The sequence below is a fragment of the Cladophialophora carrionii genome (genome assembly GCF_000365165.1).
Source record: "Cladophialophora carrionii CBS 160.54 unplaced genomic scaffold supercont1.8, whole genome shotgun sequence".
Taxonomy (NCBI): domain Eukaryota; kingdom Fungi; phylum Ascomycota; class Eurotiomycetes; order Chaetothyriales; family Herpotrichiellaceae; genus Cladophialophora; species Cladophialophora carrionii.
In genome coordinates this window covers 1,019,323-1,044,258 of record NW_008481833.1, presented here as the reverse complement: position 1 = coordinate 1,044,258, position 24,936 = coordinate 1,019,323, and the positions used below count along the sequence as shown (strand labels likewise).

The window sequence follows — 24,936 nt, the reverse complement described above, 5'->3', positions numbered from 1 at the left end:
TCAGCATGAAAATCTGACCAAGTCCCCGACATGTTGGGCTCGCATCGATTGCAACAGTGCATTTTGAACATGCATGTTTTCCTCCCCATAAGCGAGGTTCTGCGACTTCAGGTCCAGCTTGCTCAGCGGAGATAACGAGTTGAACAAGTTGTTCTCGTCGGCTGCAAGATTGTCTTCCACTGGCGTCATTGGCCAGCTTCTCACGGCCGGTTGTAACTCGTGGTAGTCGAAGCTTGGGTAGTCGCCGTAGTCCGAGTACGATGTGGTCGATGGACTGGCCGTGGACGCCGGGTCAGTCAACGCAGAGAGGTCCTGATGTCTCCTTTTGGCTGAATTTCGTGCTGCCCGTCCACCTCGTGCCCCGGCTCTCTGGCGTTGGATGGCGGGCATTCGGCCTCCCAACGGTCTCTTCCCTGCTCCAGTCTTGCGGTATCTCGTGGTGGACTGAACGCCATTGTCGATCGCATCTTTGGTCAAGATCCACACGCTGGTGGCCTTTCGAGAGCTACCGCGTGCACTGTCTCTGTCATTTTCGAATGCCTATGCCAGTGTCAGTGGGCTACACAGGGCATTGTGGAGATTGACCAACCTTGTTCATCGAAAGATTGTGCCGAATGCTGTTCTGCCAGCCGTTTGATCCGGATTCCTGGGGTTTTGTAGTATTATGGCGAAACCATTCGTAAATCTCCCTGAGCATCATCCTATGTCCTGGTGCCTGCATCAAAGCTTCATAGATGAGTCGAGCATAAGGCTTGTCATCGGAGGCATCCTCTTCATGTTCCACGCTCGCTGATGGTGCGCAATTGACATATTCTGGTGACGAGGACCAAGGGCATTGGATGTTGCCCTCGACGAAATACTGGCCTGCTGGCTGAGGCAGCGAGGCGGGATAAGTTGAGTATGGGAACAAAGGAAGACCACTCGTATCTGGAGTGTGTTCAACGCCGTCATTAATGAGCTGTGGGTATGCGCAGACGGAAGGCGCCCAGTTTGATCCCAAATCGAAATCCGACAGTTGAAGCTGTGTATTGCAGGGCATGATGTGAGATTGGCTGTGGTGCAGAAGCTCGAATGATACATCTCCTTGAGTCTCAAGCTTGAGCAGGGGATGGATGTCTGGTTGATGTTGTTGTGCGTGATACGCCTGCAGCTGAGAGACGGATGGAGGCAATGTGTGCAAGGTTTGATGGCTAAACGATGCTCTGGTCATGATATTCGACAGTTCAAGGTCCACAGGGTTGTCGTAAGAGGCATAGTGATGGCTTGGAAGTTCAGCATCTATTCCTGCCATGTCGCTCATTAGGACGCTGATGATGTTGGCGGAGGTGAATATGCCAGGCGCTTCCGTTGTAAAGGGAGCAAATACGCTCAACGCCCACACTGTCACAACCAAGATGAAACAATGACAATATGATGTCTGGCTTGCGAACTATGAGTGACTGGGGAAAGAACCTGTGCTTAAGGACTGGAAGCAAAACAAAGAGGCAGAGGCAAAATGGTATTATGCTAGAGCAAGCAATTGGCTCTGGAGTGCGTCTGTACCATGTGGGATCACGCAAACAGGCAGGGGTAGAAAGGGATGGGAGAAGCGGGAGCCGGGAGATGCAAACAAGGGCGTTCCTGAACCGACCTCATATGGCTTCTGCGCCATGGGAGAAGACGCCTGGAAGCATTTTTTGCATGCTAGTACAGTACAATACTGTATCACTTCTTTCCAGAGAAATCCGGGCTTCCTGAAGAATCTCCTGTCCAATCAAAAGATGAGCGACATGCGGAGCTTTGTACAACGCCCATTAGCTCAACGGCTTGTCATGTCGGGAAAGTGCATACTAGTTTGGTCTCAAATGCCAACCTGCAGTGGTCCACGCCCATCCTGCAGCAGGAAAATTTGGTTTGTGTTTTCGTCTTTGCTTGTGGGATGATACGAGGCGTGACGATTAGATAAGTCATGCTGGGTTGTCAATGACTTGAGGGAAGAGGTCAGCTGACGAGGTGCGAGGTGAGAGGATCCCGCATCAATCTTCAGGGACAAGGCTGCTGGATATGTCGGTGGTCGCGTCCTGGAGGAAACGGAGGCAGTGTAGAGATACTCAGCCGGGTTGTTTTTGTAAGTCACTAGGGTCAGTGCATCGCGTCGCGACGGACACCATCCCGCCCCATATCGAAAATTCTCAATTCCTGCTGGCGTTGATCCGGATGCAGCAGGCCGCAGACACTGCCGTGAGGAAAAGTAAGTGCAAGAGATCTGTTGCAGAAAACTGCTCTTGCATGCCACTGGTGCTGCTTGAGAATGTCTTCAATCTTCCCTCACTTGGGTGGCCGACAGACGACTGAGCGTCAACTTTGCCAGCATGGACAGGCTGCAGGTTAGAAGGAATTAGGTATTGCTAGTTTCCATGAGCTTGAGGAGACATAGAAACACGATCGATGAAAGGATTTTGATGTGTTTGACGCAGTGATGTGACATGATATTGCGAGGTGAGAAGAAGATGAGATGGCAAGGAGAAATATTCAACCAAAACACCACTTCTCGACATGGCTCATTGATACCCAGTACGTTGGTGAGAAGACGGCATTCTCGTCGGCCGTGCCCATCAGTGATATCGCTGATGTCGCCCACTCAAGCAGCAAATAGAACATCACCCACGACTAACTGAAGCAGGTTTCTGAGAAGACGCCAAGGTGTTAGTTTCAGCTGTGGTCCCGTGACCCTCCACGGCCAGAGCGGCGTAAACGGCTTAGCCTTAGGTGTGGCTTTGTGATGGGCGCGTCGGATGATTGATTTGGTAAGTGCGACAAGCTTTTGGCGCGGGCATTGTGAGGCGCCGCGCCCGGAGACTTCACTTCCGGGCCAGCCAGTATTCACGCAGTATTCCTGTGATCGCCCAATCGACATCATAGGCACTTGAGGGCGACGTCAATGCATGCGAGCTTACTTTGCTGAGTGAGCCGTCATGCCCGGAGCAGCCTTTTCAGGGCAACGCCAATAAACACTCAAGACACTCTCACTTTCTCAAGCTCTTGACTGTCGATTTCCCGCCTGACGACGCCGCAAGACTAATCCTACAGCGGCAGTGCCCTCTATCATCCTTTACCACTCTCTAGCGTCGGGTGACAGAAGCGGTCAACCCTTTCCGCGGCCTTCCTGAGGCCGGAGGGTCTGAATACTCTCGATCATACAACTTCCCCCCCACAGCCCCGGCTGATACCCTGACCACTGTATCCTCCTCGTTCTTCTCGCGCAAGCTCCCAAAACCGAGGAAGTACCACGTGTCTCCATGCCCGAAGTTGTGAGAGGCAGTCGTGCCAGTCTCCAAGTGGACCGGCCGCCACTTGGCTCCCCGGATGGACTGGCTCCCTCATCGCCGGTGCGAGAGGCTCGAAATGTCCACTTCGGGCCAGAGAGCCCTGGGCTCAATCGGGAAGAGACGCCCACGCCAGGTCTAAGGGCAGTTGACACGGGACTGAGTACCATGTCTGGCACCGAACGCCGCAAGAGCAGAGAACAGGCAAGAAAAGAGCGGAAGACTGAGCCGGAAAGAGACGCATATTATGACAGTCGTGCCGCCACGAAACGCGAGTTCCGGCGGAGAGCGAGCACACTGCAAGAATACTATGCACAAAATCCGACGCTACTACCGCAATTACCCTTCACTTGGAGACACGGCTGGAAGAGATGGAAGTTGTTCTTCACGATATTCCTGATCATTGTCGACGCGTGTGTCATCCCGATCGTTTTATTCTATACCATGAAATTCATAGGCCACATCGAAGGATGGATCAGTAAGACCTACCCCGTCGCTTGTCGCACGCTCCTGCTGACGATCATTGTGCCCAGTCTTCGCAGTTGTCGCTACCATCTGGGGTGGTCCGACCTACGTGGAATTCGCAGTACGGAGCTTGCGGCTGTGGAAGAAAGAGAACTTCTTCCGACCTCTTGGTTCCAACAACAAGTGGGCTTTCGACATTACGCACTGGATCTCGGTGTTGACGATCACGGCGGTCACGGCACTATTGATTGTTGGCAGCGCGCCACACATTGTGTGGCTCCGTGTGCTCTCCATGCCTGCCCCTGCGATATTGTACTGCATCGGCGGCAGCGTCTTCGCTCTTACCATGTGGAGTCTTTCCGGTAAAAGAGCGCCCTTCCGGATCAGTTCGACCGAGAAAGGCGGCGAGGTGTATCCCGGAGTGTACTATCTCATCGAGGATGTCGTTGCCGTCAATGCCAACGCCGGCAGGCCTTTCCGCGAAGCTCTGGCGGCTCGATACAAGGCGAGCCCACGCTTCCGGAGGATGATCAAGGTCCAGTCTCTGTTTTGGTCTATCCCGTCCTTGATTGTCGCCATTGCGTGTACTGTGGTTGTGTGCATTCACCCTGTTTCAAAAGACGTGGCATATGGTATCGGTAGGTACCGCCCCAGGGCATATGAAGTCAAAATCGAATAGCTAATTCGGAACCTACAGGTTGGGGCGTCCCTTTCGTTTTCATCGGGATTTGGGTCGTCATTACCATTCCCTGGGTCCGGCATGATATGCACAAGGAAACAGTGACTTGGGAGGAAGATTGTGGCATCGCACCCGGCACACGCCAGAAAGAGAAGCAACTTCAACTCGAGCCGACGGATTCCGAACGCGAAACGCCAAAGGAGCCAGTGCCGCAGCCCGAACCATGATGAGCGCTCGAGCCTCGTTCAGCTTTTGTACAACCATTCTATCCTGTCGCTACATACTACGTGATATTGTGCGCTTGGTTGGATTGCCAGCGCCAACTTTCTACCATCTGCCGCCCGCGTTCAAGCTGGTCCTCACTACGTCGATTCGTCTATATACTCAAGCGTGAAGCATTGGATATCCCATCAGCATATCTGGCATGAAAGAACACGGCGTCAAGGGCAGATATATAACAGAGTCATAACCAGGGAATCTTAATGACAAAATCCGATTATTCTTTTCGATCGTCGCCGAGCGTAGACTCGCTGTCCCGTCCCTCTTTCGTTCGACAAATGTACCACTCTACTCGTATCTGATGGAGTTTCCCTGAGGAAGCCGCCGCCGAGTGATTCCTCGGCTCCCCTATGTCAAGCTCGCGCTCAACGCCCAAGCAAGGGGGCTTCGTCATCTCGACAAGAGACTCCCCTGCGGCCCTTTTAGGTTCTCCTTGTACCTACATCTACATACCTAGGATCTGCTCAATCTCTACAAGATGAGCAAGAGCAGCGAGTACCTTCGGGCCTTGCTTTACAAACACTGCGCCCGCAGGATTCCGGTCGATTTTGTCGCCTCGCGTGTGCTGCATGGGGTCCAGTCATACCGGCTCACTCTTTGTCCATAACTGGTCGACTGCACAGTACAGTACAGGGATGACTAAGGTAATCTTGGGTCAACTTGTTAAACGTATGAGTTGCCTGTTATGTAGGTTCGGGGGACGACAAAATCTCAGCATACGCAGGCCGAGTAGACTACCTAGTTAAGTACCTAGGTAACAGGACACAGGGTACACTCAACATGTGGATGCGAGGAAAGCGTATCGTGGTCATCAAGGTCAATCACATGTGCATACCTGGTGAGACGGTGGTCGGAAGGTTTTGCGATTTAGTAATGCTGGCAGGCCGTGCTGACGCTGACACTGACACTGACACTCGAGGCCCTTTAGCCTCTCAGCCTCAGCTCGGCCTACTCAAACTGCGCACCTCATTTGACCACACCCCGTCCTGATGCTCATGTCGTGATCACATATGTCTCGACCTCGACCGGGCCGCACGCCCTGCACTCGAGGGATTCCAACTACTTGCGGTACACAATCCTCTTGAAACTAAAGTGCAGGGTCAACACGCCCTTTTCAAACGTGCTCTTGAACCCTCTCTCATGCTTGGCACTATAATCCCAGTCGCGATCCACAATCCGAAAGGCAATATCCTCATACGGCGGACCGGACATGAACCGGATGATGCAGGTGTCTTCCTCGCCTGCCGGGGCCATCGTTTGTCCCTTTTTCCTGCCGCCCTCGCGGATGATCTTGTACGTCGGCGCCTTGGTCGGATCGATCAGGTCCGGATAGAAGATATGGAATTTGTAGCCTTGCACGACTTTCGGGGGCGGGTTATCGTGGTCATAATGCGTTTGGTTGTATTTGTTCCACTCGTAGCCCATCTGGACGCGGTTGAAGTACCGAGGTTTTCGAGGCCGGTATTTCCCGCCGTACTGCGAAAGCCAGGCCGGTTGCTGCGAAGAGGTGGCCGACTCGTCCTCATTGGCGAAGATTTCTTCGTCATCGTTGACGCCGCGGGCGACCTCGCGGTCGAAGAGCGCTTTCGTGCTGGAGGAATCGTCGTGGGAGGATGTGTCGAAGCGGGCCGTTGGGTCGGTAGGCTTGATTTGTTGTGATGCTGGACGTGGCTGGGCTGAGAAAGAGGGTGTCGACGCGGCGGCGTTCATCTTTGGCGCCGGCACGTAGCCCATGTGTAGCACTTTTCGTCTACTAGCAGCGACGCTTTGCAGGAATGTGCTTTCGTCCTGGACTTCAAGGGACTTGTCCTTTGCCGCGATCTCCAACAATGGCTCTGGGTCCAAGACCTTCGAGTACTGCACGGTCTGTGTAGTCTCGACTCCGGCACTGCGGAAGTGTTGCTGTGCAAGAGTTGCTCTTCGCTCGTTCTCCTGCCTTAGGCTCTTCAAGCGAGAACCGAGAACGTCTTGATACACCCTCTTCAACTTTGCTTTGGCCTTCCAAACCAGCAAGCTGTCTAACAACTGCTGCCAATAGTCGGTGTCGATCGGCTCGTCTGAATCGAGCTTGGCCCTGATCTGGCCCTCCAACGTCTCTAACTGCTCGTACGTCTTGGGTCCCAGCAGTTTGTCAATATCCGCGGCCACAGAGCTGACTGCTCTACCCTCGGGACCTGACGCACGCAGCTTCTTCTGCCGATCTTTGCATATGATTTGCATGGTCTTCCAATAGTCTCTGTTCTTTCTGTTCTTCTCCAGATTCATATACGTTTCGATATCCTTGCGCAGTTCGGTGAGCTGACTCTCGGACAGGTCGTCGAACACACTGTCAGGGTCCACGAAGTCCAGATCTTTCTCGTCCACTTCATCATCCAGCGGGTTCCTCGTAGGGTCGACAACGCGGAGAGTGACGGCCAGCCAGTCGATGGGTTTTGCGCGGCCTTCCTTGACTCGAATGTCTGCCTTCTTCTTGGTCTGCTTGAGAACAAAGTCATCCTCCTGCGCCACCCACTCCCTCATCCGCTCGTCTTCCTGCATCTGGTTGATCCTCATCTGGTCTTTGTGAGACCATCGTTGAGGCTGACCGTTCTCGCGTCTGTTCGGCGCATTGCGGTCTCGATACTGACGGTCGCCATCGTGCTTTCGCCGCGGAGGGGACTGCGACCGCCGCCGCTTGTTGGGGTAGTCGGCATCGCTCATTTCGATATGGATGGAGCGAGGATGGACGATGCAGCGCCCAGTATCAATTGTAGTAAACTTTGCGTAGGCATGATATTCTCACTATGCCGCAAGAAAGATGCCAGGCAGAAAGTGGCACCGGGGAAACTTCGGCGCCAGGACTTAGAAACACGAGAAGCTTCGTCTCAGTTGAATGTGAAGCTCGTTCTCACTACAGGCCAGCGCAGACCACTATGACCAGGGTCCATTTGCCGCCTTGGCCAGCGGATCAGGGGATGTGCCTTTCTCCTAGCAGGCTCGAACTGTGCAGAAGATGGAGCGGGTCCAGAAGACCCGAAACAAGGGCCCGGCTTGTACTCAATGCCGCCAGCTGAAGGTAGGCCAATGCGGAAGAGTCGATTTCAGCGCAACTGCTTCCGGCTATATCTTGTGTATCGGTTTTCCTGACTTCGTGTAGTTGAAATGTGACTCGGCTCAGACCTTTCCGGCGCCGTGCACAAGATGCACCAGAACTGGCTCCAAGTGTCTGATCGACTCTCACTTCCGACGAGAGAAGCGCCAGGAGTAAGGTGGATGGATGCCAATGTCCGGCTCAGTTCTGACTTTCTTTGACTAGACGGATCGAGAGGCTGGAAGAGCAACTGCTCGAGGCAAAGCAGAAACTCGAAGGCACACCACGAGAAGCATCTGCTCCTGCGGCTGGGTCGCCCGAAGCTCGACACCGCCCCTCGATTGTCGAGGAAGACTTCAGCACGTTCGATTTCGCCCAGTTCTTCGAAGACCTGCAACCGACGACTCTCGACGACATCACGATACAGCCCCAGACAATCGTCGAGCTATTTGAGCGGTAGGAAATCAGTGCCCTCTCTGTTATGTGTTCCTGCCTAATCCCGTTTTGAAGCTACTACCTTTACCACCACCTGCGGTTCCCCATCTTGTCCTCGCCGTCGATTACCTTCCGGTCGTCGAGGAAATGGCCACCCTTGTTCTGGAGCATAATTCTCGTATCGGCCAAATGCCGGCAGCATGTTGCTCTGTACTCCAAGCTCAGCCAGCCGCTCAAAAGGCTCGTCCTCAGTCCGGAGTACCTCTCAAGTCAGTCGCTTGAGATGATCCAGGCGCTACTCCTGCTCTGTACCTGGGCAGGGGGCGACGACAGGAGCTGGACCGACCTGTCGTGGACATACAGCGGCATCGCCACTCACGCAGCTCTACAGATGGGCTTACATCGACCCGAATATGCAAACGACTTCATCTATGGCTCGAAATTCGACGATGAGATCATATTGTCTCGGAGGAAAGCATGGATTGCTTGCTTCATCGAGAACGAGATGTATGTGCCCCCCTCCCTCTCTCGAGGGGTTGTTAGGTCTGTCTGCTGACATTTGGAAATAGGGCAAGCCGCAGAATTGGCGTTCCATGCACCGCCCCCATCGACCATACCATCCTCGAAGCCCTTTCATCCCCAGCATCCACCATCCCAGTCAAGCTCAAACAACAGCTCCAAATCGCCTATCTGTCCTACAGGACGAATACTACCCTAGGCAACTCCGATCTCAGCCCGGCAGGTGTCCTCCAGAGCTCCATATCAGCCATCCACATGTTCGAGAAGGAATTCTCCCTGATGGAATCCACGTCCGGCCTACTGTGGTCGCCTCACGAGGAAGTACTGTTTCTTGGGTCGAAGCTGAATCTGTACATCTACGCAATAACTTCCTCGAACATTAGCAGCACTCAGAATGGCCGGCACTCAAATGTGGACGAGTTCATCGGACCCGCACTCGCAACAGGCCTGAAGCTCATCGACGTCGCCAACAATGCCGAGGGTGAAATCAGCTCGTGGAGCGTCCACACCAAGGAGTCTCTCATTGCGGCGACGTTCTTCCTGTTGATGCTGCGAGACAGCGAACACCCTCTGGTCGACCTTGCCGCCACGAGAAAGGCAATCGGCCAAGCCTGGAACACACTTCATGCTTGCATCATCACCGAGCACGACTACCTCAGCCGGACGTGCACCACCATCTCATACCTCAGCCAGCATCCGCTGAAGAGGGAGGGCAACGGTTTTGCATTAAAGACGAAGTCCAGAATGGCGTCGAGTATCATGTGGGACACGATCAGACGTCTCAAGGAGCACTTTGGCCTGGAAAAGCCGGCCCAGTCTCTGAGCGAACGACTTGCCGCTGCGAGTGGCCAGACTCAGACAACGCCCAACGGGACGGAAATGCAAATCTTCCCGGACAACCTATCGTTCGATTACGGAGGCGACCTTATCGACTGGGATTCCCTGTTCACTGAACTCGGAGACTTTTACGTGCCGCCACAGTTTGACGAGCCATGAAGCCGGGCGAGCTGGCAGGGCGATCATCCTGAGACCAGCGTTGCTCAGCGTGCGGGAACTGGATGTATATCCTCTGTCTGTTCATCTGACTATTTACATATGCGAAACCTCACTACGGACAGATCCGAAGGTATATTTGCAGCAGCCATACATTACCCAGACAGTATCTTTGGCGCATCATGTCGTAAAAATACCCTCAAATCCAGGTTGAAGCATAAATTTGCGATTTCGACTTTGCGTTTCTGCCTAACCGCCCTCGAGCCCTGCGAATGTGCTTCGGCGCAGGCCGTGCGCCCTGACGATCCCCTTCGTCGGCGATCAACCTCGACAACGCCGGATCTCGCGTGACTCGCACGATTTCGGAAAAGAATCCGTGCAGCACGCATCATTGCGAAGCAGCGCATGGACGCCGAGCAACACACACGTCAAAGCGAACAGCGCGCTGATATCATATGTTATCAGCAGCGTGCGCGGCTCATAGACAAATAGCCGGGTGACTTGCCAGAGCGGTCATGCCGTCTTGTCTGATAAGCCCGCTCCGATGTCAACCAGGCAAAAATGTGCCAAGTCAGAATTGGGGACGATAACATACCCAGAGATAACACTATACCGCATACTTAACCTGGTGTTCTGGAATAAAGTCTCGTTGCGCCTCGCTTGCCTCGTTGTTGTCTCAGGCCGGGTCAGTCCTGGCTTCGAGGGAAACAGCGCCTGATTCATCCCCAGAGAGTAGACCGAGTTGGTCGTGGGGAAGTTGACCTTATTCGAATACTTGATCGGACCGATGACCATCATGGCAAAGGCCTCCGTGCCGGGTTGCATGTTCATCCATCGACTGACTAGTGGGTCCGCGGGTGCGCCTCCCATCGTGGAAACTGCCGGCATAGAGTTCTTGAACGCAGGAGCAGCGGTGATGAATTGGGCGCCAGTGCTCTTGACCTCGAAATGTGTAGCATAAGATGGGTTATACAACTTGCAGGTCATCATCTGCGCGTCAGCCTCACCAGCAGAACTAGGAATACGATTGAACCGGTAGGACGCCGTAAGGTCGCCTCCGTAATCGAACGATAGGTTGTCCGGAAAGATTAGCATTGAGCTGCAAAAGAGCGTTGTCGGCTGGTTCACCGCCTAATATTTGGTAGAGAGCGTGGTGAAGGCCCATGAGGATGATCCCAAGAAGGAAGCCCACGCTCATGACCACTGGGGCACGCCAGTATGTGGCCGAGGCGGGAAAGGCCGTTTGCCTCGAATGAGAGGACGGTTCAGTGGTGTTTTCCATGCAAAGCAAGGGCGGAGGGATTCTGACTTAGCGGCGTAAAGGCTGAAGGAGAGATAACGCCAATTCGAATCCGACGATCTAAGAGGCACAGATTGACCAATACCGATAGCAAATGACGAGGGTCTGTTGTATGGTTCCGGAGTGCATCTGACGGGTATACGGAGTATCCTGTGCGCGGTTGTTTGGGGCAGACGTGAAGAAAGGTGTTACAACAGGGTGGAGATGGGGACTGTATATATACAGATTGACCTTCACAGACTCGCAGAATGCTAGATAATAGCGAATGCAGCATATTGGTAGCCCGATCGCGCTATGAGGGGGGCTGTCCGTTCACCACTGGCTGTGATTCTGACGTATATCCGGTACCAGGGGTTATGTTAAGGCGTCGACGACCAAGATAACAGGGCACGCTGCACCGCTAGTGGCTTTCCGAAGGCCATAGCTGGCATGCATAACCCGCATGGCTCTGTTGCGTCAAAAGTCGATCCTCAGAAAGTAGAAAGAGTTAATGAAGGGTGCTCATGCTTGCCATGTCACGTGACTCGATGACAGAAGAGACACCTGAGAAATGGGTGAGAGACACGTGAGCGAGAAGCCAAGAAATGATGACTAACGGCCCGGATTGCAGCCAATCAGATCATGAATGCCAAGATAGGTGCTCATTGGTCGAACTGAGGGCGTCACTGCGGGCTGTTGACGCCTCCATCACCTTTACCGGTCCCTTAGGCCTCGAACCGTGCTTGCATCGCGAAGCGTCTGGTGACCGTATAGTAGCTATATAAAGCTGCTGATTATACGCCGATCACTATCACCGGGATTGAATCCCCTGCATGAAAGATGTGACTGCTGCTCAAGATTCTCACCCATGTCGGAACCAGGCAGCGAGGGATGGCGAGAACTCCAGACCTCTTCACGCCGCCAATGTCCCAAGCTGTTCTACCAGTTCTCAACCACCTGCGAATCCCTGACGCTGCTCGTCACCGACTTGATATCCATCTGGGAGACTAATTTGGACAGCTACGACATCAAGGCGACAGCTGCCCGGCAGCATACGACAATCGACCCGTCGGCCTCGGCCCGCCAGTTCGAGGTCTTGCTTTCCAAACTCCGCCACAGCCTGAGCGATGGCGACAATACAATCACACGCGGATCGGAGAAAAGTTCACAGACGCTGCACCTCCGCACGACAATCGATCTCCCTCACCCTCTAAAACCGCTCGACTGGACGTTCACGCTAGAACCCCAGACCAGCTCAGAACTTGCTGAACGCATCCTCCGTCCCAGCCTGCACGAGGTCGCCGTCTCGCAGAGCAAAATCAACTCCTTGCTCAGCATCGTCAGGGAGAAAGATCACGTAATCTCGAAACTGCTCGATCGGATCGGCAACTCGGCTGTTGACTTGAGCCTCGTTTTCCCTGGCATTGCTGGTCTTGCGTCGAGAAAGGGTAGCCACGTCTCTGTTGCGGATGCGAAGAAGCGCGTTCCTGGGATGGCAGAATTTGACGAGGAAGGCTGGATCAAGCAGTTCGCCAACGACGACGGGTACGAGGGCGCGGATCGGACAGGGTTGAGTAAGCTTGTTCGCGGGTGTGAAAAGTGCTTCGTGCACAGCAAGTCTGAGCACGACAACTGGGTCAAGGATTTACCGACGACCACTGCAATGCTGCGAGGCGTGAAGGACGGCGCGCAGCGCAAGTCGCCGCCAATGACATCGGCTAAGATGAAGTCCCGCCCAGACAACGAGTCTACGGACGATGAATTCGAGCGTCAACCAACCCCACCGCACCTGAAGAGCACGAGTCCTACAGCCAAGAGGGTAACCCGGCCCGCCGTCACCACCGACGACGAGGAGACCCAGGACGAAGAGTCCACTCTTCCAAAAAGTCCCAAACCGTCCAAAATCGGTGGTCTCGGCAGACGAGGCGCAACCAAAGCATTTGGCGCCTCTAAAGGTCCAGCAAAGGCATCTCCGCCCGTTAAACGAACGGCGTCACCAGTGCGTCGAGCATCACCCGCGTCAAGCGAACCAGCTACTGCAACAGCAACAGCAACAGCCTCAGAAGACGAAAACGAAGACGTAGATCTGGACGACGAAGACATCCGATTGCCGTCCCGACGAGGCACCAAATCTCCCCAACCAGCCCAGAAGCACAAACCACGCGGGGCGAACAAGAAGGGAGCCACGACGCGCTCACCATCAGCAACACCCTCGCCTTCGCTTTCTCCGTCGCCCCTGCCCACACGCTCACATCCCAAACACTCGTCACCGGCCTCTCTCCCAAGGGGCAAGAAAGAAGACCACGAAGGGGAAACCGAAACCGAAACCGAAACCGAGGATGAGGACGAGGGCGAGAACAAGGACAAGGCCAACGACCGCGACCAGCCCACTTCCACCTACACCTCCGGCTCTGCCGAGCACAAGCCGAAATCCTTCAAGCTCCCTACGCCCGCGACAGCACGACCATCCCACCGTCTAGGTCGCCTGGGCGCGCGCAAGACAGTCACGACGCCAGAGCCCACACCAGATCCAGCCACAGCCTCAGCCTCAGCCTCAGCCTCTGACGAAGAGCCGCCGCCCTCTTCCCAACGCGACGAGACGCAAACCGTCCGGAAAGCAGGTATTCGCAAACTCGGCGCCCTGCGGAAGAGGAAACAACCACACGGGGATGAGACGTCCTCTCCGCCGATGACGCGCCCGGATGCCGATGCCGATGCCGATGCTGATTCCGATCCACGCGGTTCGGAACCTCCCAAACACGCGGGCCCGTCCCGGTCTATATCGGAGTCTCGGACTAAACGCCGCGCATCATCAGCTGAACCTTCGCCACCAAAGGAGACGGCCGAAGAAGCAGCGTCCCGTCGGCGGATGCAGTTGAAACGCACGATCGAGGCGGGTGTGGTGGGGAAGAAGAAGCGGAGGTTCTGAGCCTGGACTCGAGCGCTGAGATTCCACATATATTTTGTAAACGTAAAGCCCGCGTGGGGATCATGTGCTCTAAATCCAAATGTCAGGGCGATTGCTCTCAATCTTCGCCCGCTCGGCAAACTTGTTGCAGCTGGCAAGCAGCAAGCGGCACATGTCCTGTCCTCGTTCGCCCTCATGTTCAATACAGGCATCCAAAGTGTGTTCCTTTCCAAGCCGCGAGGCCAATGCTCTTTGCTCTGATAGCAGGAGAGCCCGAAAATACCAAGTTACCAAATCCCCCAACGGAAGAAGGCGACTAACTTTTGCCACGCTGTGTCTTCCCTCAAGCTGGACACATCTTTCAGCACTGGAACTGATTCCCACGCGTCTAGCATATCCGTCGTCACCACATAAGACTCTCATCATGGTCAATTTTGCCAGAAGCGTAGCCACTCTGGACGCGAAAAGGACAGAGAATGGACAATCGATAGGTGATAGCATCCCGCAGACGAGAAAATGCCGCTGCGCCGAAATTTCGATCCATAGGATCAGCTAGGTTGTCGGCCACGTTCTGTACAGCAACTGGCGTCTGTCGCACATGATATCCGTTCAGGTCAAGGATGACCCGGTGGTTTTCCACCCTGCCCGTGCGTGCCGTTGGTGTGTCCCGTCTGCGAACTCTCAGACTGAGCATCCCCATCTTGATCCTGGTCATTCACGGTCCAGTTGGCCCGCAGATGGCTGCTCTCGCTAAAGTTGACCCTTTTGTGGCCTCGAGTCCACTGAGATTGGTCTCGTTTCTTTGATTGTTCGAGCTCCTCTTCGCTGACACTCGCACTATCAGCTTCGGCTTCTTCCAGTGCTTTTCGCGCTCGGGTATGCAATTCCGCAGCCTCAGCAGCAGCCCTCTGCGCTCTGGACTGTTTCCGCCACATGCTTGCATATTTGCCTCCGAGTGCAATAAGTTCTTGGTGCGTACCGCTTTCAACCACAGTGCCGTGAGAAAGCACCAGAATTTGGTCGGCGTTGACAATGGTGCTAAGTCGATGGGCGATGATGATCATGGTTCGTCCTTCTGCAAGGGAGTTGAATGACTCCTGAATCTTCTCTTCGGTCTCGGTGTCCAAGGCAGCAGTGGCTTCATCAAGCATAGTGATGCGCGGATTTTTGAGGAATGTTCGGGCAATGGCGACTCGTTGACGCTCTCCGCCCGAGAGTCGCACACCGCGCTCCCCAACTTTTGTGTCATAGCCATTGGGAAACTCCATGATCCGGTCATGGATTGAGGCTGCCCTGCAAGCGTCATAGATTTGTTCATCCGTCGCATCTTGATTGGCGTAACGCAGGTTGTACATGATGGACTCGTTGAACATGTTGCAATCCTGCGGCACGACACCAATAAACCTCCGTAGCGAGTCGATGGTGATATCCTGAACATTTCTCCCGTCAACCCTGATTTGGCCCGAGTCAGGGTTGTAGTAGCGGAAGATCAGCCTTGAGACCGTGCTCTTTCCCCCTCCGGATTCACCCACTAAGGCCGTTGTTGACCCAGGCTGACATCGAAAGCTCAATCGGTCCAAGGCTGGTCTCCGCTTATCGTAGCTGAAGCTCACGTTGTCAAATACAATATCACCTTGACAATCCTCAAGAACTTCGGCACCCTCTCGGTCGACGACGTGCGGCTGTTCTTTGAAGAGTTCCAGCATTCTCTCGGCATTGATGAGATTGGTCTGAATAGCTCTGTAAAAGGTGCCGAAAAAGTTTAGTGGTCCTTGCAGCTGTGCCATGTAGGTGATCAAGAGGACAAATTTGCCCACGGTCTGATCACCTTGCGCCACCTCAAATGCTTCGATGAAACAAGCAACCAACAAGGCAATCATGAAGAGCGCACCCTGCACCGTATTCATATAAGCCAAAGTCACCTCAACCCAGTATTCGAAACTCTGCATGGTCTTGATCGATGCTCGGTATCGGCTGAATTCATAACCCTCGGCGTTGAAATATTTGACCGTGTCCCAGGAGTGTAAAGAGTCATTCTTGACAGCTTCCATTTCTCGGTCTGCGTTGACGTAATTGCGGCGCAATGTAACTCGCCACGCGGCAAGCCGAATGGTGACATAGATGTACAGAAATGTCACGATGGCCACCACCAAACCCAGGTATGCGTCGAATTTGATGGTTAAAAAGACAACGGCGACAACGAGGTCGAAGACCATGGGTCCCACCTGGAAGGTGACCATCTCAAGAAAGCTATTGATCGAGCTCCCCTTGTTCAGAGCCGAAATCAGCTCTCCCGTTCGTTTGCCTGTATGAAATTCGGCGCTCAGACCATGAACGTGCTCAAAAGCCGCCGTAGAGATGGCGCGGTAGGAATATTGCTCCACCGGGATCCAGAGAATTGACCTGGCCGCGCTGAGAATACCTTGGGAGCCCTGAAGCCACCTAAACAGGATATACAAGGCGATATCCAGCCAAGGAGCTCGCACCCCGCCATCATCATCGCCGGACAGGGCGTCAGTGATTTTGCCCACCATTACAGGGACGAACACATTGATGACTCGCTGACCGATCATGATGAGGAAGCAGGATCCTGCGAGAAGCTGCAACTTGAGTGACTTCTTGGGCCACAGGTACGGGATCAGCATGGCAAATCCTCGCAAGTAGGCGTACCAGGTTATGTTGGGCACTTCCGTCGGTTTGGCCCACGCATCGACATGCTCCTTGGGCTCGGTGGACGGAGTATTAGCATTTGAATGGTTGGCACGGGTGTCAGCAGTGGGGCGTCTGCCAGATTCGACGTCTCCACCAAGTAAGGGCGTTCTCTCATTCTCAGTGCCCGAGGCTTTGGTCTTGTGTCTCCGGCAGTTGATTTTGATCGCAATGAAGAGGATGCACAGACCAAGGAGGAAAACGATCCGGCCCAGGTTGACGACAACTTCGAGTGATTCCCAGCCTGTGATGTTCTCTCTGTACTTGCCACCCTGCTGGTTGCCTACTCGAGGTTCATAATGGGGCATGGTGTAGATGCGCAGGCTAGCACCTAGAATGACGACCTCCAAGGGGAGAGCACAAAGCCACGTGACAAAATGGGCGTTGTTTGGCGAGGGCTTCGTGTCCAGGATAGAGATGAAAACGATCAGCCAGAGAAAGGTAGAAGCGATTACGTATATCTAGACAGTGTCAGTGGAATTACAGGCACCGAAACGCAAGAGCCCCCAACCTACCACAGCATTCTTACCAGGCCACCATTCGTCTTTGCGGTTCAACAGGATCTCAAAGAGGAGGATAGCCGCATTGCCCAGGAATGTCAACATGACAACAACATGACTGATCTTAAACACAGCCTTGATCCCGGGTGGTAGGTCTTTGATGGCCGCAGCTTCCTTGACCTGATTGGCGGATCTCCTTCGAATCGGAAGTGGGCGTCCACCAGGACCTCGCATGGCTTGGATGGTGACTTTGCCATCATCCGGCGACGTTCTGATGCCATGGTAGATGAACGCGGCGACGAAGACGACAAGAAGGATGGCGGGACTGGCTGATTTGGTCACGTTCAGCACCCTGAGAGAGGTCTGAATGGCATTCCAGTCTGGCTGAGCTGGCATATTCCTCCACGTGTTGCCACCAGCAAACGGTCCCGCAGTATAAGGATGAAAAAGCCTCCCAATGTGACGGACTCGATCTTGAGCGGCTTTCGGCCAGGAGAGAGCGCAGGTCGGTCGAGCGTGTTGCCCTCACATCCACTTAAAAAAGAGTGCGGGACACCTCGCTTGTCTGTCTTCCTCGGTTGGCTGCCGAGATTGATTCAGATCTTGATGACCGAAAGTCGATTCGTATTAGATAAAACTGGTGTACGGGTGATTGAGCGAGGGACAGAAGGAGCTATTACAACAACGAAAGGAAAAGACGGCTTTGGTAGTGAAGTAGCGATCGTGGGACAAGTTGAGAAGTGGTGTCTGGAAGTGTAAAAGTTGAAGGTGCTGGCTGTATGACGACGTAAGTTGGAGAGGAGGCCTTCGGGTGGCGATCGCACTGGGGGGAAGGCGATCTGGAGGCGACAAAATTGGCCTGCTGCTGGTTCAGATTGAGTGATGGTGTGCAGTAGTCTTGTTCCTTACTTCGGGCGCCGCTCGAAGCCCAGAACCTGCGCAGGTCAAGCTGAAATCGAGCCGCTCATCAAGGTTGGCCTTCCGCGATCGCGCTCTTGTCGCGTGATGGAAAAAGGAAATAATTGGGCTGTGGTGGTGGCCGGATACTGGCTAGTGAGCTGAGTCCGAAGCGCAGACTCTGACCTGAGATGGTGTTGGGGCTGGACGATTTCGGCGGGCGCGTCGTGGTAGTGTGTGTAGCGGGGACAGCTGCCTCGATCCTAGATGCGCTGCAGTTGGCCTAGGCCCCAGGGGAAGTGCGGAACGAGGCAGGTGGGTGGCAGCTAAACGGTGTCACTGGACATGTGAGAATCCATGTGCCGTGCCTAGCGCAAAGTACGTGATACGTGGGTACGTACCTGGTGACCTTCCCTCCGCGGGTATGAGAAATACAGATGTCAAATGTCAGCGTGTTAGATGTCAGGTGCCAGTGCGGGGTGGCCAGAAGAATGCAGTCTTCACGGTGGTGACACGGGAGACAGAAAAAGGTAAATGCGGGAGAGACAGACGACGAAGAAGAGATGCTGTGGAAGGCACAAGAGCGAAGCAAGTGGCCGTGAGCTCACAGCTGGCGCATTGGCGAATCACTCTGGCATTCGCAACCGGTCTTGTTCGACAGGCAGGAAGAGGAGGGAGGAAGAGGGCGGTGCCGATGGACGCTGCGAAGGAAATATAGAGATTTCCACAAACCCTTGGCCATGATACGGGAGAATCACACAAGTGCGAGTTAGACACGGCCATGGTACGGGAGAAGCACACAAGTGCGAGTTAGAGACCTAGGTGCATGCCTCCTGATGGTATCCTCGTCTGGCTCGAGGCTGCATTGGGAACCGTGTCGCATCATGACGAGTCGGCACCTCGATTTTGTGCGTTTGAAGAGCGGGTGAGGACGAATTGAAGCAAATGGGAATGGATGCAAAAAGCGTCAAGGAGGTCGAAATTCGCTCACCGCTGAAGGGGGCGTCAGAAGCGGAATGCATGTAGCCACAGTAGCTGCTGCCACCTGTCGATTCTAGCGACGACAAGCTGCGAATCGTGCATCCCAGTGACAACGACTTCATGCCCAAACCCCAGTGACTGGCCCGGATGCACATCTGGCGTGTATAGCCCCCGGTCGACGTCCTGACTGCCGGCACTAGCTTTACCAACCCGCCAGGATGGATGATACCTGGAAGGGGAATAGTCCGCTGACTTGTCCCTCCAGGGCACGTCGACCACCAGCCGGGATTGGGCTAGGACCGCTGTCGAGGCAGCTAATTACTATCGCGCGGGACGAGCTTGGGTCCCAAACGAGCAAAAAGGCAAAGGACGGCGCAGTTGCTGAGGCTGAGAGCGGAAGGCATCTCACCGGCGAGCCTTAACTGAGCGCAGCAGCCGAAGTTCGGCATACTGACTTCAGTTATGCGCGCCTAGGCACCTGGCTAGGTAACTGCTTAAGGGCCGCAGCCAGCGTCCCGCATCCCCGGACATTCGAAGCCTCGCCAGCGCAGTCAGGCTTCTGCTCCACTCACTCTCACGTCCAGCCTTGCAAGCCAGTCACGCTGCTCCAATTCCCACCTCCATCCTTTTCTGCCATGCTGCTTCGTTGCCCTTTCTCTGGTGCATTGGACCTGGCGACTTGGTGTGCAGCTACCGTGCAGGACCACAAACTCAGGCGCTGATTATCCGTTCCAATGATGGCGCTTGCTAACAGCCATGGTTGCAGCCCCGTCGTCCTCGGTAGTCAGCATATGCGTCGAGGGCGTTGACACGGTAAGAGAACATGTCTGATCCGTCCACCTCGCAGTCTCAAAATCTTGCCCCTCCACCAGCACCTCCCCTACCGCCAGGCCGGCTTGGCCAATTGCAGAGAATTATCGCGCCTTGGGGCAAGCATATTGGTTCCAAAGCGCATGGCAGCCCAGCACAGGGCGAGAGGGACGGCGGCCTGGGTCGAATCGGCGGCATCCACACGTACAGGTATGAACGTCTGCTTGCAAGGTGTCGCCGCGCTGACTGACAAGCACCGTCGCCAGTCCACACTCGTCTCGAACCGTAACCCATCGCACCGGAATCCCTATCGCTGCCCTCGACATCAACAAGAGCAAGACTCATGCCATCTTGGCCGGAAAGGAAATTCTCAAGACGGTTCGGATCCACGATGGCAAGATCACCGAAGACTTCAATCTCCGCGCTTCCATCAGCTCCTACGCCTCGGCACATATCTCTCCCCACTCAGACAGCGCCGAGAAGCGCAGGGAGTACCTTCCGGCAAGAGATGTCAAGTGGTCGATAGGGAATTGGGAGCACATAATCGCAACAGCTGCCACGAATGGCCGCATCGCGCTCTATGACCTGAACGCTCCAAGCGCAAAGACGGAATGGGCATGGCTACATGAACACACTGGACAGATCAACAAGCTAGACATCGATCCTCATGCTGGCTATCTCTTGCTGTCCGCCAGCCAAGATAAGTCGGTCAGGCTGTGGGACTTGAGGGCCCCCAAGCCAGACAAGTCGCGCACAAGGTTTGAGGTCCGAAGTGCTGTCCGAGACGTGCGCTGGTCCCCCGTGGAGCCTTTTGACTTCGCCGTCTGCGCTGATGGCGGATTCGTTCAAAAATGGGACGCTCGTGCCCCTATGTTGCCCAAACTAAGCATCAACGCACACGAAAAAGCCTGTTATTCTCTTGACTATCATCCAGACGGCCGACATGTCATCTCTGGAGGGTTTGACAAGTATATTCGCGTGTGGGACTTCGAGAGTGACAAGAAACGCCAGAAGCCTGTTCGTCAGCTCAAAGCCCCTCATGCCATCAAGAACATCAGATGGCGACCTGCGTGTAGTATCTTGGAATCAGAGGAAACGAACTTATGGCAGAGTACCCAGGTTGCTGTCTCCTACCATCATGATGACCCTCGGGTGCACATCTGGGATCTTCGACGGCCTTTATTACCGTTTCGTGAACTCGACAAGTACACCTCGCCGGCTAATGACCTTTTGTGGGCAGACAAGGATCTACTGTGGACGGTCGGTGACGACGGCATCTTCACCCAGTGGGATGTTAGGCATAACACACCCTTTTATAACCAGCTTGCGCCATGTATTGCGCAATTTGTTCCCGATGGGCGGTACTACAGCTTCTCAGAGGACAGAGAAGTGCGACATGCAGCTTCTCACGGAGACTCCGCCGTCGGCTTTCTGAGCGTGCCACGAGACAAATTGAGCAGTGGTGATGACGGCTTGGCAAGCAGGAGTCTCACTGACGACGAGGGCGGGCTTGAGTCGACACTGGGAACGAGCTCTCGTCGCCGTGAAACCACAACCGTGCCCTCGAGATCGAATAAGTCTCAGACAAATAGCCCGCAATCGATGGATCAGAAACCGCCAATCTTATCACTTGACGAAGCCGTCCTCACCCGTCCAGACTTGTTCAACAACGATCAAGTTGGTGCTGGGGGGTACGTGCCAGGCGTGGCGGTTGAGGGAGAAGTCGTGGAATACTTAGCCTCACATTATGCCACACCGGCGACGGTCGAACTGAACCGGTCTTGCCCCGACACTATCCTTCACCGCCTCCAGGAGGTTTTCGACCAAAATGCAGCTGCTTGCGACGTGGTTGGCATGCATCGCACAGCGCAAACTTGGCGTATCCTAGGCGCAGTGGTTGTACCGGAATTGAGAGACTGGGCAGATGCCAACCGCGCCCGACGACGAGCCGACGCTGCTCGAAGAAAAGAAACATTGGAGAGCTTCCGATCGGGCGCACGCCGCCCAGCCCTTTCGCCACTGGCGGGTCTCCCGGACCGTGGGCACAACTCACATTATGACAGTAAGGGCCACAAGCTGATCAGCAGCCTGTTCAGAGGTGTGGCGGAAGGCGACCGTGTGCGTGCTGGTCTTGATGTGGACAGCACCTCGAATATGACTACACCCTTAGCGAAACCTTTACCAAACTCACCTCTGACCGATGACAAGAAATGGGCTCAAGCCAACATTGACGACAGATTGGATAACCTTCCACCATTACCACCTTCGGTGCTAAGCTCACATTCCACCGCAGCTGCGGCTGCTCGAGCTTTGATGGACTCGTCAGATCAGGCTATAAAATCGGACATATCCTCACCTGAACAGCACAAATCCACTGAGACTTCGAAGAAGCCGGCAACCGTTACCGGGCCGCCGGTATCCCCAGTCAAACGGCCAAAATCCAATTCGCTGGTCGAGCAGAAGCATGCGGCAGGTCCAAGAAGGTCTCAGGAGGACCGTCGAGCGGCATTGCGGGACTATCGGGCCCATGCGCGGCCAATTTTGAGTTTGGGTGACTCCGTTCACCATGGAGCTTCTGCGTCCAGACATGATTCTGCAGAGAGCTTTCCCATGTTCTCTGTATCGACAGACAGCTCGCACAGAGTACCGTCCGTCGGACGGTCTTTGGAATCTGCTCGTGATACGGGCAGGGCGTCTATGCAGCGTCAACCGAGCGACCTCAGTTCGGCTAACGAGGATGATTTTGACGGAACATACTCCTATCGCTCTCTTGATCGGACAACGGTGGATGAGAGAGTGATTGACACGTTTGATGAACCCTCACCCAGTGTCTCTGCGATTGAGCCATCGCTACAGATGAGATTCGGGCTCGACGGACAGACTCCTTCTTCAGAAGGACAAGGCACATGGCGTGCTCCTAGAGAGGTCAAAGACAGTTGGGATGCAAGCCGAGAGCATGAGCCTATCCTCCCATCCCAGCTAGGCACAGCAGTATCATCATCACCAGACATCTTTCATTTCGAGGCAGGCACCTCAGTACCCAAGCCACGAATTCACACGTCCAACCCTCTTCGATCCGATCATTTGCGCCACAGTAATGGTGAAAACATCCGGCCCAACGAGAGTGAACTATCGAAGACTCTGTCACTGGACGAGTTGGATTGTCCGACGTACTTGGCTCAAGACTTCCGTCCCATCGACCTGTCGAGGTACGAGCCAAAACGGCCATTTGCATGGTCGTCGATCCCATTGATATGTCAATGCATATGCTTCGATCTGGAAAGCGGCATTGCATATGCACAGTTTTCGGTCCACCTTTTGATGCATGTCCATCAATATTTTTTCCACCCAAGCTTCCGCAGCATGGAGGCAACGCCAGGCAAAGCTGTGGACAATCTTGCTGACAGACTGATGACTCCGCAATTCGGGCATCGGATCATCGGCAGTATCTTTGAAGGCCATTTGTCATTCTTGACGCAGATGGGGCTCTTTGAATCGGCGGCACTGCTGAGGAAAGTGTGTGTGGAGTTTGAGTATCTCCAGCCCTATCAGTCATCACCAGCAGGGAAGCCGGCTGCCAGCGGTCTCCCCGACCGAGATCACAGTACATTGTCGGTCGTATGTGGCAGCTGCCAGGCACCAATGCCAGCGGGAAGAAACACGTGTGAGCGGTGCCGGCAAGCAAGGGCAGTGTGCCCGATCTGCGAGTCACTGGAGGATGGCTATAAAAGGGATCCGGATACGAACCCGGCCGGCCACACCGCACTGTGGGGCCAGAAGAACAGTATGTGGATGTCTTGCCATGCTTGTGGCCATTCTGGTCATGTCCGGTGTTTGAGGGAGTGGTTCAGTCAACACTTCAGCGAAGGGAGGTGTCCGACGCCCGGCTGCGGTTGTGACTGCGGGCCTGGTCTGACACGAGAACGCCGTATCGAGTGGCAAATCAAACGGGAGGACGAAGTCAAGCTCATCCGAGGCACGAGTCCCGGGCACAACGCTAGCGGCTCAACCAAGCGAGATCCCTTGAAGGCAACGCCAAGCCCGGCGGTCGACAAGGCGAGAGCAGCTCTGCGAAACAGTTTTGCAGCAGAGCGGACAACGCAAAGCGGTGACGAGCGGAACTTGCCCGATAGGAGAGGCAGCAATCGGGGACGGACGTCGGGATTTAGTAGCTCACGGAAGAGTGTCCGGCTCGTTACACCAGGCGAAGAAGAAGATGGACACTCGTAGTCCAGATCATGGGAGTGGAAGACAGTGGTGCTCAAGATCTCTTCCCCGAGCCACGCCACGGGTCGCCATCTCGATCTGCCCTCCGGCGAGGTGTGATATCAAGCCTTCCGCCTAGTGCATCCTCTCATTGCTTGTTGCCAAGGTCTAGGCCGAACTCAAAGCAGTCAGCTCACGGAAGGCTGCAGGTTATGTCCCCTGCGGCGAACCCTCGACCCGAAGGCAGCCTCATCCGTCTATCCGATGAGTATGAAGCGTTGCCTCGCGTGGGCAATTGGGAGGACGGTGCCGCTCAGCACCTCAATGATCTGGCTGAAGCGGAATAGACGTGAGTGGGTGGAATTGTCGGGGTCGCCTTCACCTCTGGTGGGTTCGGAAGAGCTGGCCTGCATTAGCTTGAGTGGCTAGCAACTGCACGGCCAGAATTATCTGACCGTTGCGGCGGCGGCGCCTTTGACACATGAAACGGTGTAGCAATGGCGTCAATGGACATTCAACCCCGGACTGCCGAATCGAATAGTGCGATAGCGGCCGCTTGCAAGACAGGGTGATTATCAATGTACTCCAACTCGTAAATAGCGCGATTGAATGGCGCGCACCGAAGCAGCGAATACATAACAGATCGGAGTACGGAGTACGGAGTACAAAACCCGACTTTACATGCGGAGTGTGGGGCCATTAATCGCTTGTGAGGTGTGGGTGAGTTGTAGGTGAAGTGAGGGTGAGGTCCTTGTGAGGTGGCGGTGAAATACTTCTGAGGTCATGTTACAAGGACGACCCATTGTGACCGCTGACTGTATGGCTGCATGGCACCTGTTTAGCTCGTAGACTTTGTTGGTAATCTTGCTCTAATCACATGTGGGAACTACTCGTTCGAACG

General features: G+C 54.6%; 8 protein-coding genes across 8 annotated transcripts; 4 read left to right on the top strand and 4 right to left on the bottom strand.

Moving 5' to 3' along the window:
- Nucleotides 1-1,291, bottom strand: G647_09037 (uncharacterized protein; the record flags this gene model as incomplete). The annotated part of the gene is made up of 2 exons (XM_008733342.1): nt 1-540; nt 590-1,291. The coding sequence occupies 2 exons, from the start codon at nt 1,289-1,291 to the stop codon at nt 1-3; spliced, it is 1,242 nt and encodes a 413-aa protein (XP_008731564.1).
- A 1,987-nt stretch (nt 1,292-3,278) lies between these two features.
- G647_09036 (uncharacterized protein) lies at nt 3,279-4,676 on the top strand (the record flags this gene model as incomplete). Its single annotated transcript, XM_008733341.1, has 3 exons — nt 3,279-3,783; nt 3,839-4,408; nt 4,468-4,676. The coding sequence occupies 3 exons, from the start codon at nt 3,279-3,281 to the stop codon at nt 4,674-4,676; spliced, it is 1,284 nt and encodes a 427-aa protein (XP_008731563.1).
- Nucleotides 4,677-5,787: 1,111 nt separating this feature from the next.
- On the bottom strand, nt 5,788-7,428 carry G647_09035 (uncharacterized protein; the record flags this gene model as incomplete). The annotated part of the gene is made up of 1 exon (XM_008733340.1): nt 5,788-7,428. One exon carries the CDS (start codon nt 7,426-7,428, stop codon nt 5,788-5,790), a length of 1,641 nt encoding a protein of 546 aa, XP_008731562.1.
- A 292-nt stretch (nt 7,429-7,720) lies between these two features.
- Nucleotides 7,721-9,748, top strand: G647_09034 (uncharacterized protein; the record flags this gene model as incomplete). Its single annotated transcript, XM_008733339.1, has 5 exons — nt 7,721-7,783; nt 7,865-7,971; nt 8,024-8,254; nt 8,309-8,740; nt 8,803-9,748. The coding sequence occupies 5 exons, from the start codon at nt 7,721-7,723 to the stop codon at nt 9,746-9,748; spliced, it is 1,779 nt and encodes a 592-aa protein (XP_008731561.1).
- Nucleotides 9,749-10,258: 510 nt separating this feature from the next.
- On the bottom strand, nt 10,259-10,732 carry G647_09033 (uncharacterized protein; the record flags this gene model as incomplete). The annotated part of the gene is made up of 1 exon (XM_008733338.1): nt 10,259-10,732. The coding sequence occupies one exon, from the start codon at nt 10,730-10,732 to the stop codon at nt 10,259-10,261; it is 474 nt and encodes a 157-aa protein (XP_008731560.1).
- A 1,160-nt stretch (nt 10,733-11,892) lies between these two features.
- G647_09032 (uncharacterized protein) lies at nt 11,893-13,953 on the top strand (the record flags this gene model as incomplete). The annotated part of the gene is made up of 1 exon (XM_008733337.1): nt 11,893-13,953. The coding sequence occupies one exon, from the start codon at nt 11,893-11,895 to the stop codon at nt 13,951-13,953; it is 2,061 nt and encodes a 686-aa protein (XP_008731559.1).
- Nucleotides 13,954-14,546: 593 nt separating this feature from the next.
- G647_09031 (uncharacterized protein) lies at nt 14,547-17,537 on the bottom strand (the record flags this gene model as incomplete). Its single annotated transcript, XM_008733336.1, has 2 exons — nt 14,547-17,102; nt 17,157-17,537. The coding sequence occupies 2 exons, from the start codon at nt 17,535-17,537 to the stop codon at nt 14,547-14,549; spliced, it is 2,937 nt and encodes a 978-aa protein (XP_008731558.1).
- Nucleotides 17,538-19,842: 2,305 nt separating this feature from the next.
- On the top strand, nt 19,843-24,059 carry G647_09030 (uncharacterized protein; the record flags this gene model as incomplete). The annotated part of the gene is made up of 2 exons (XM_008733335.1): nt 19,843-20,039; nt 20,096-24,059. The coding sequence occupies 2 exons, from the start codon at nt 19,843-19,845 to the stop codon at nt 24,057-24,059; spliced, it is 4,161 nt and encodes a 1,386-aa protein (XP_008731557.1).
- Nucleotides 24,060-24,936: the final 877 nt, after the last annotated feature.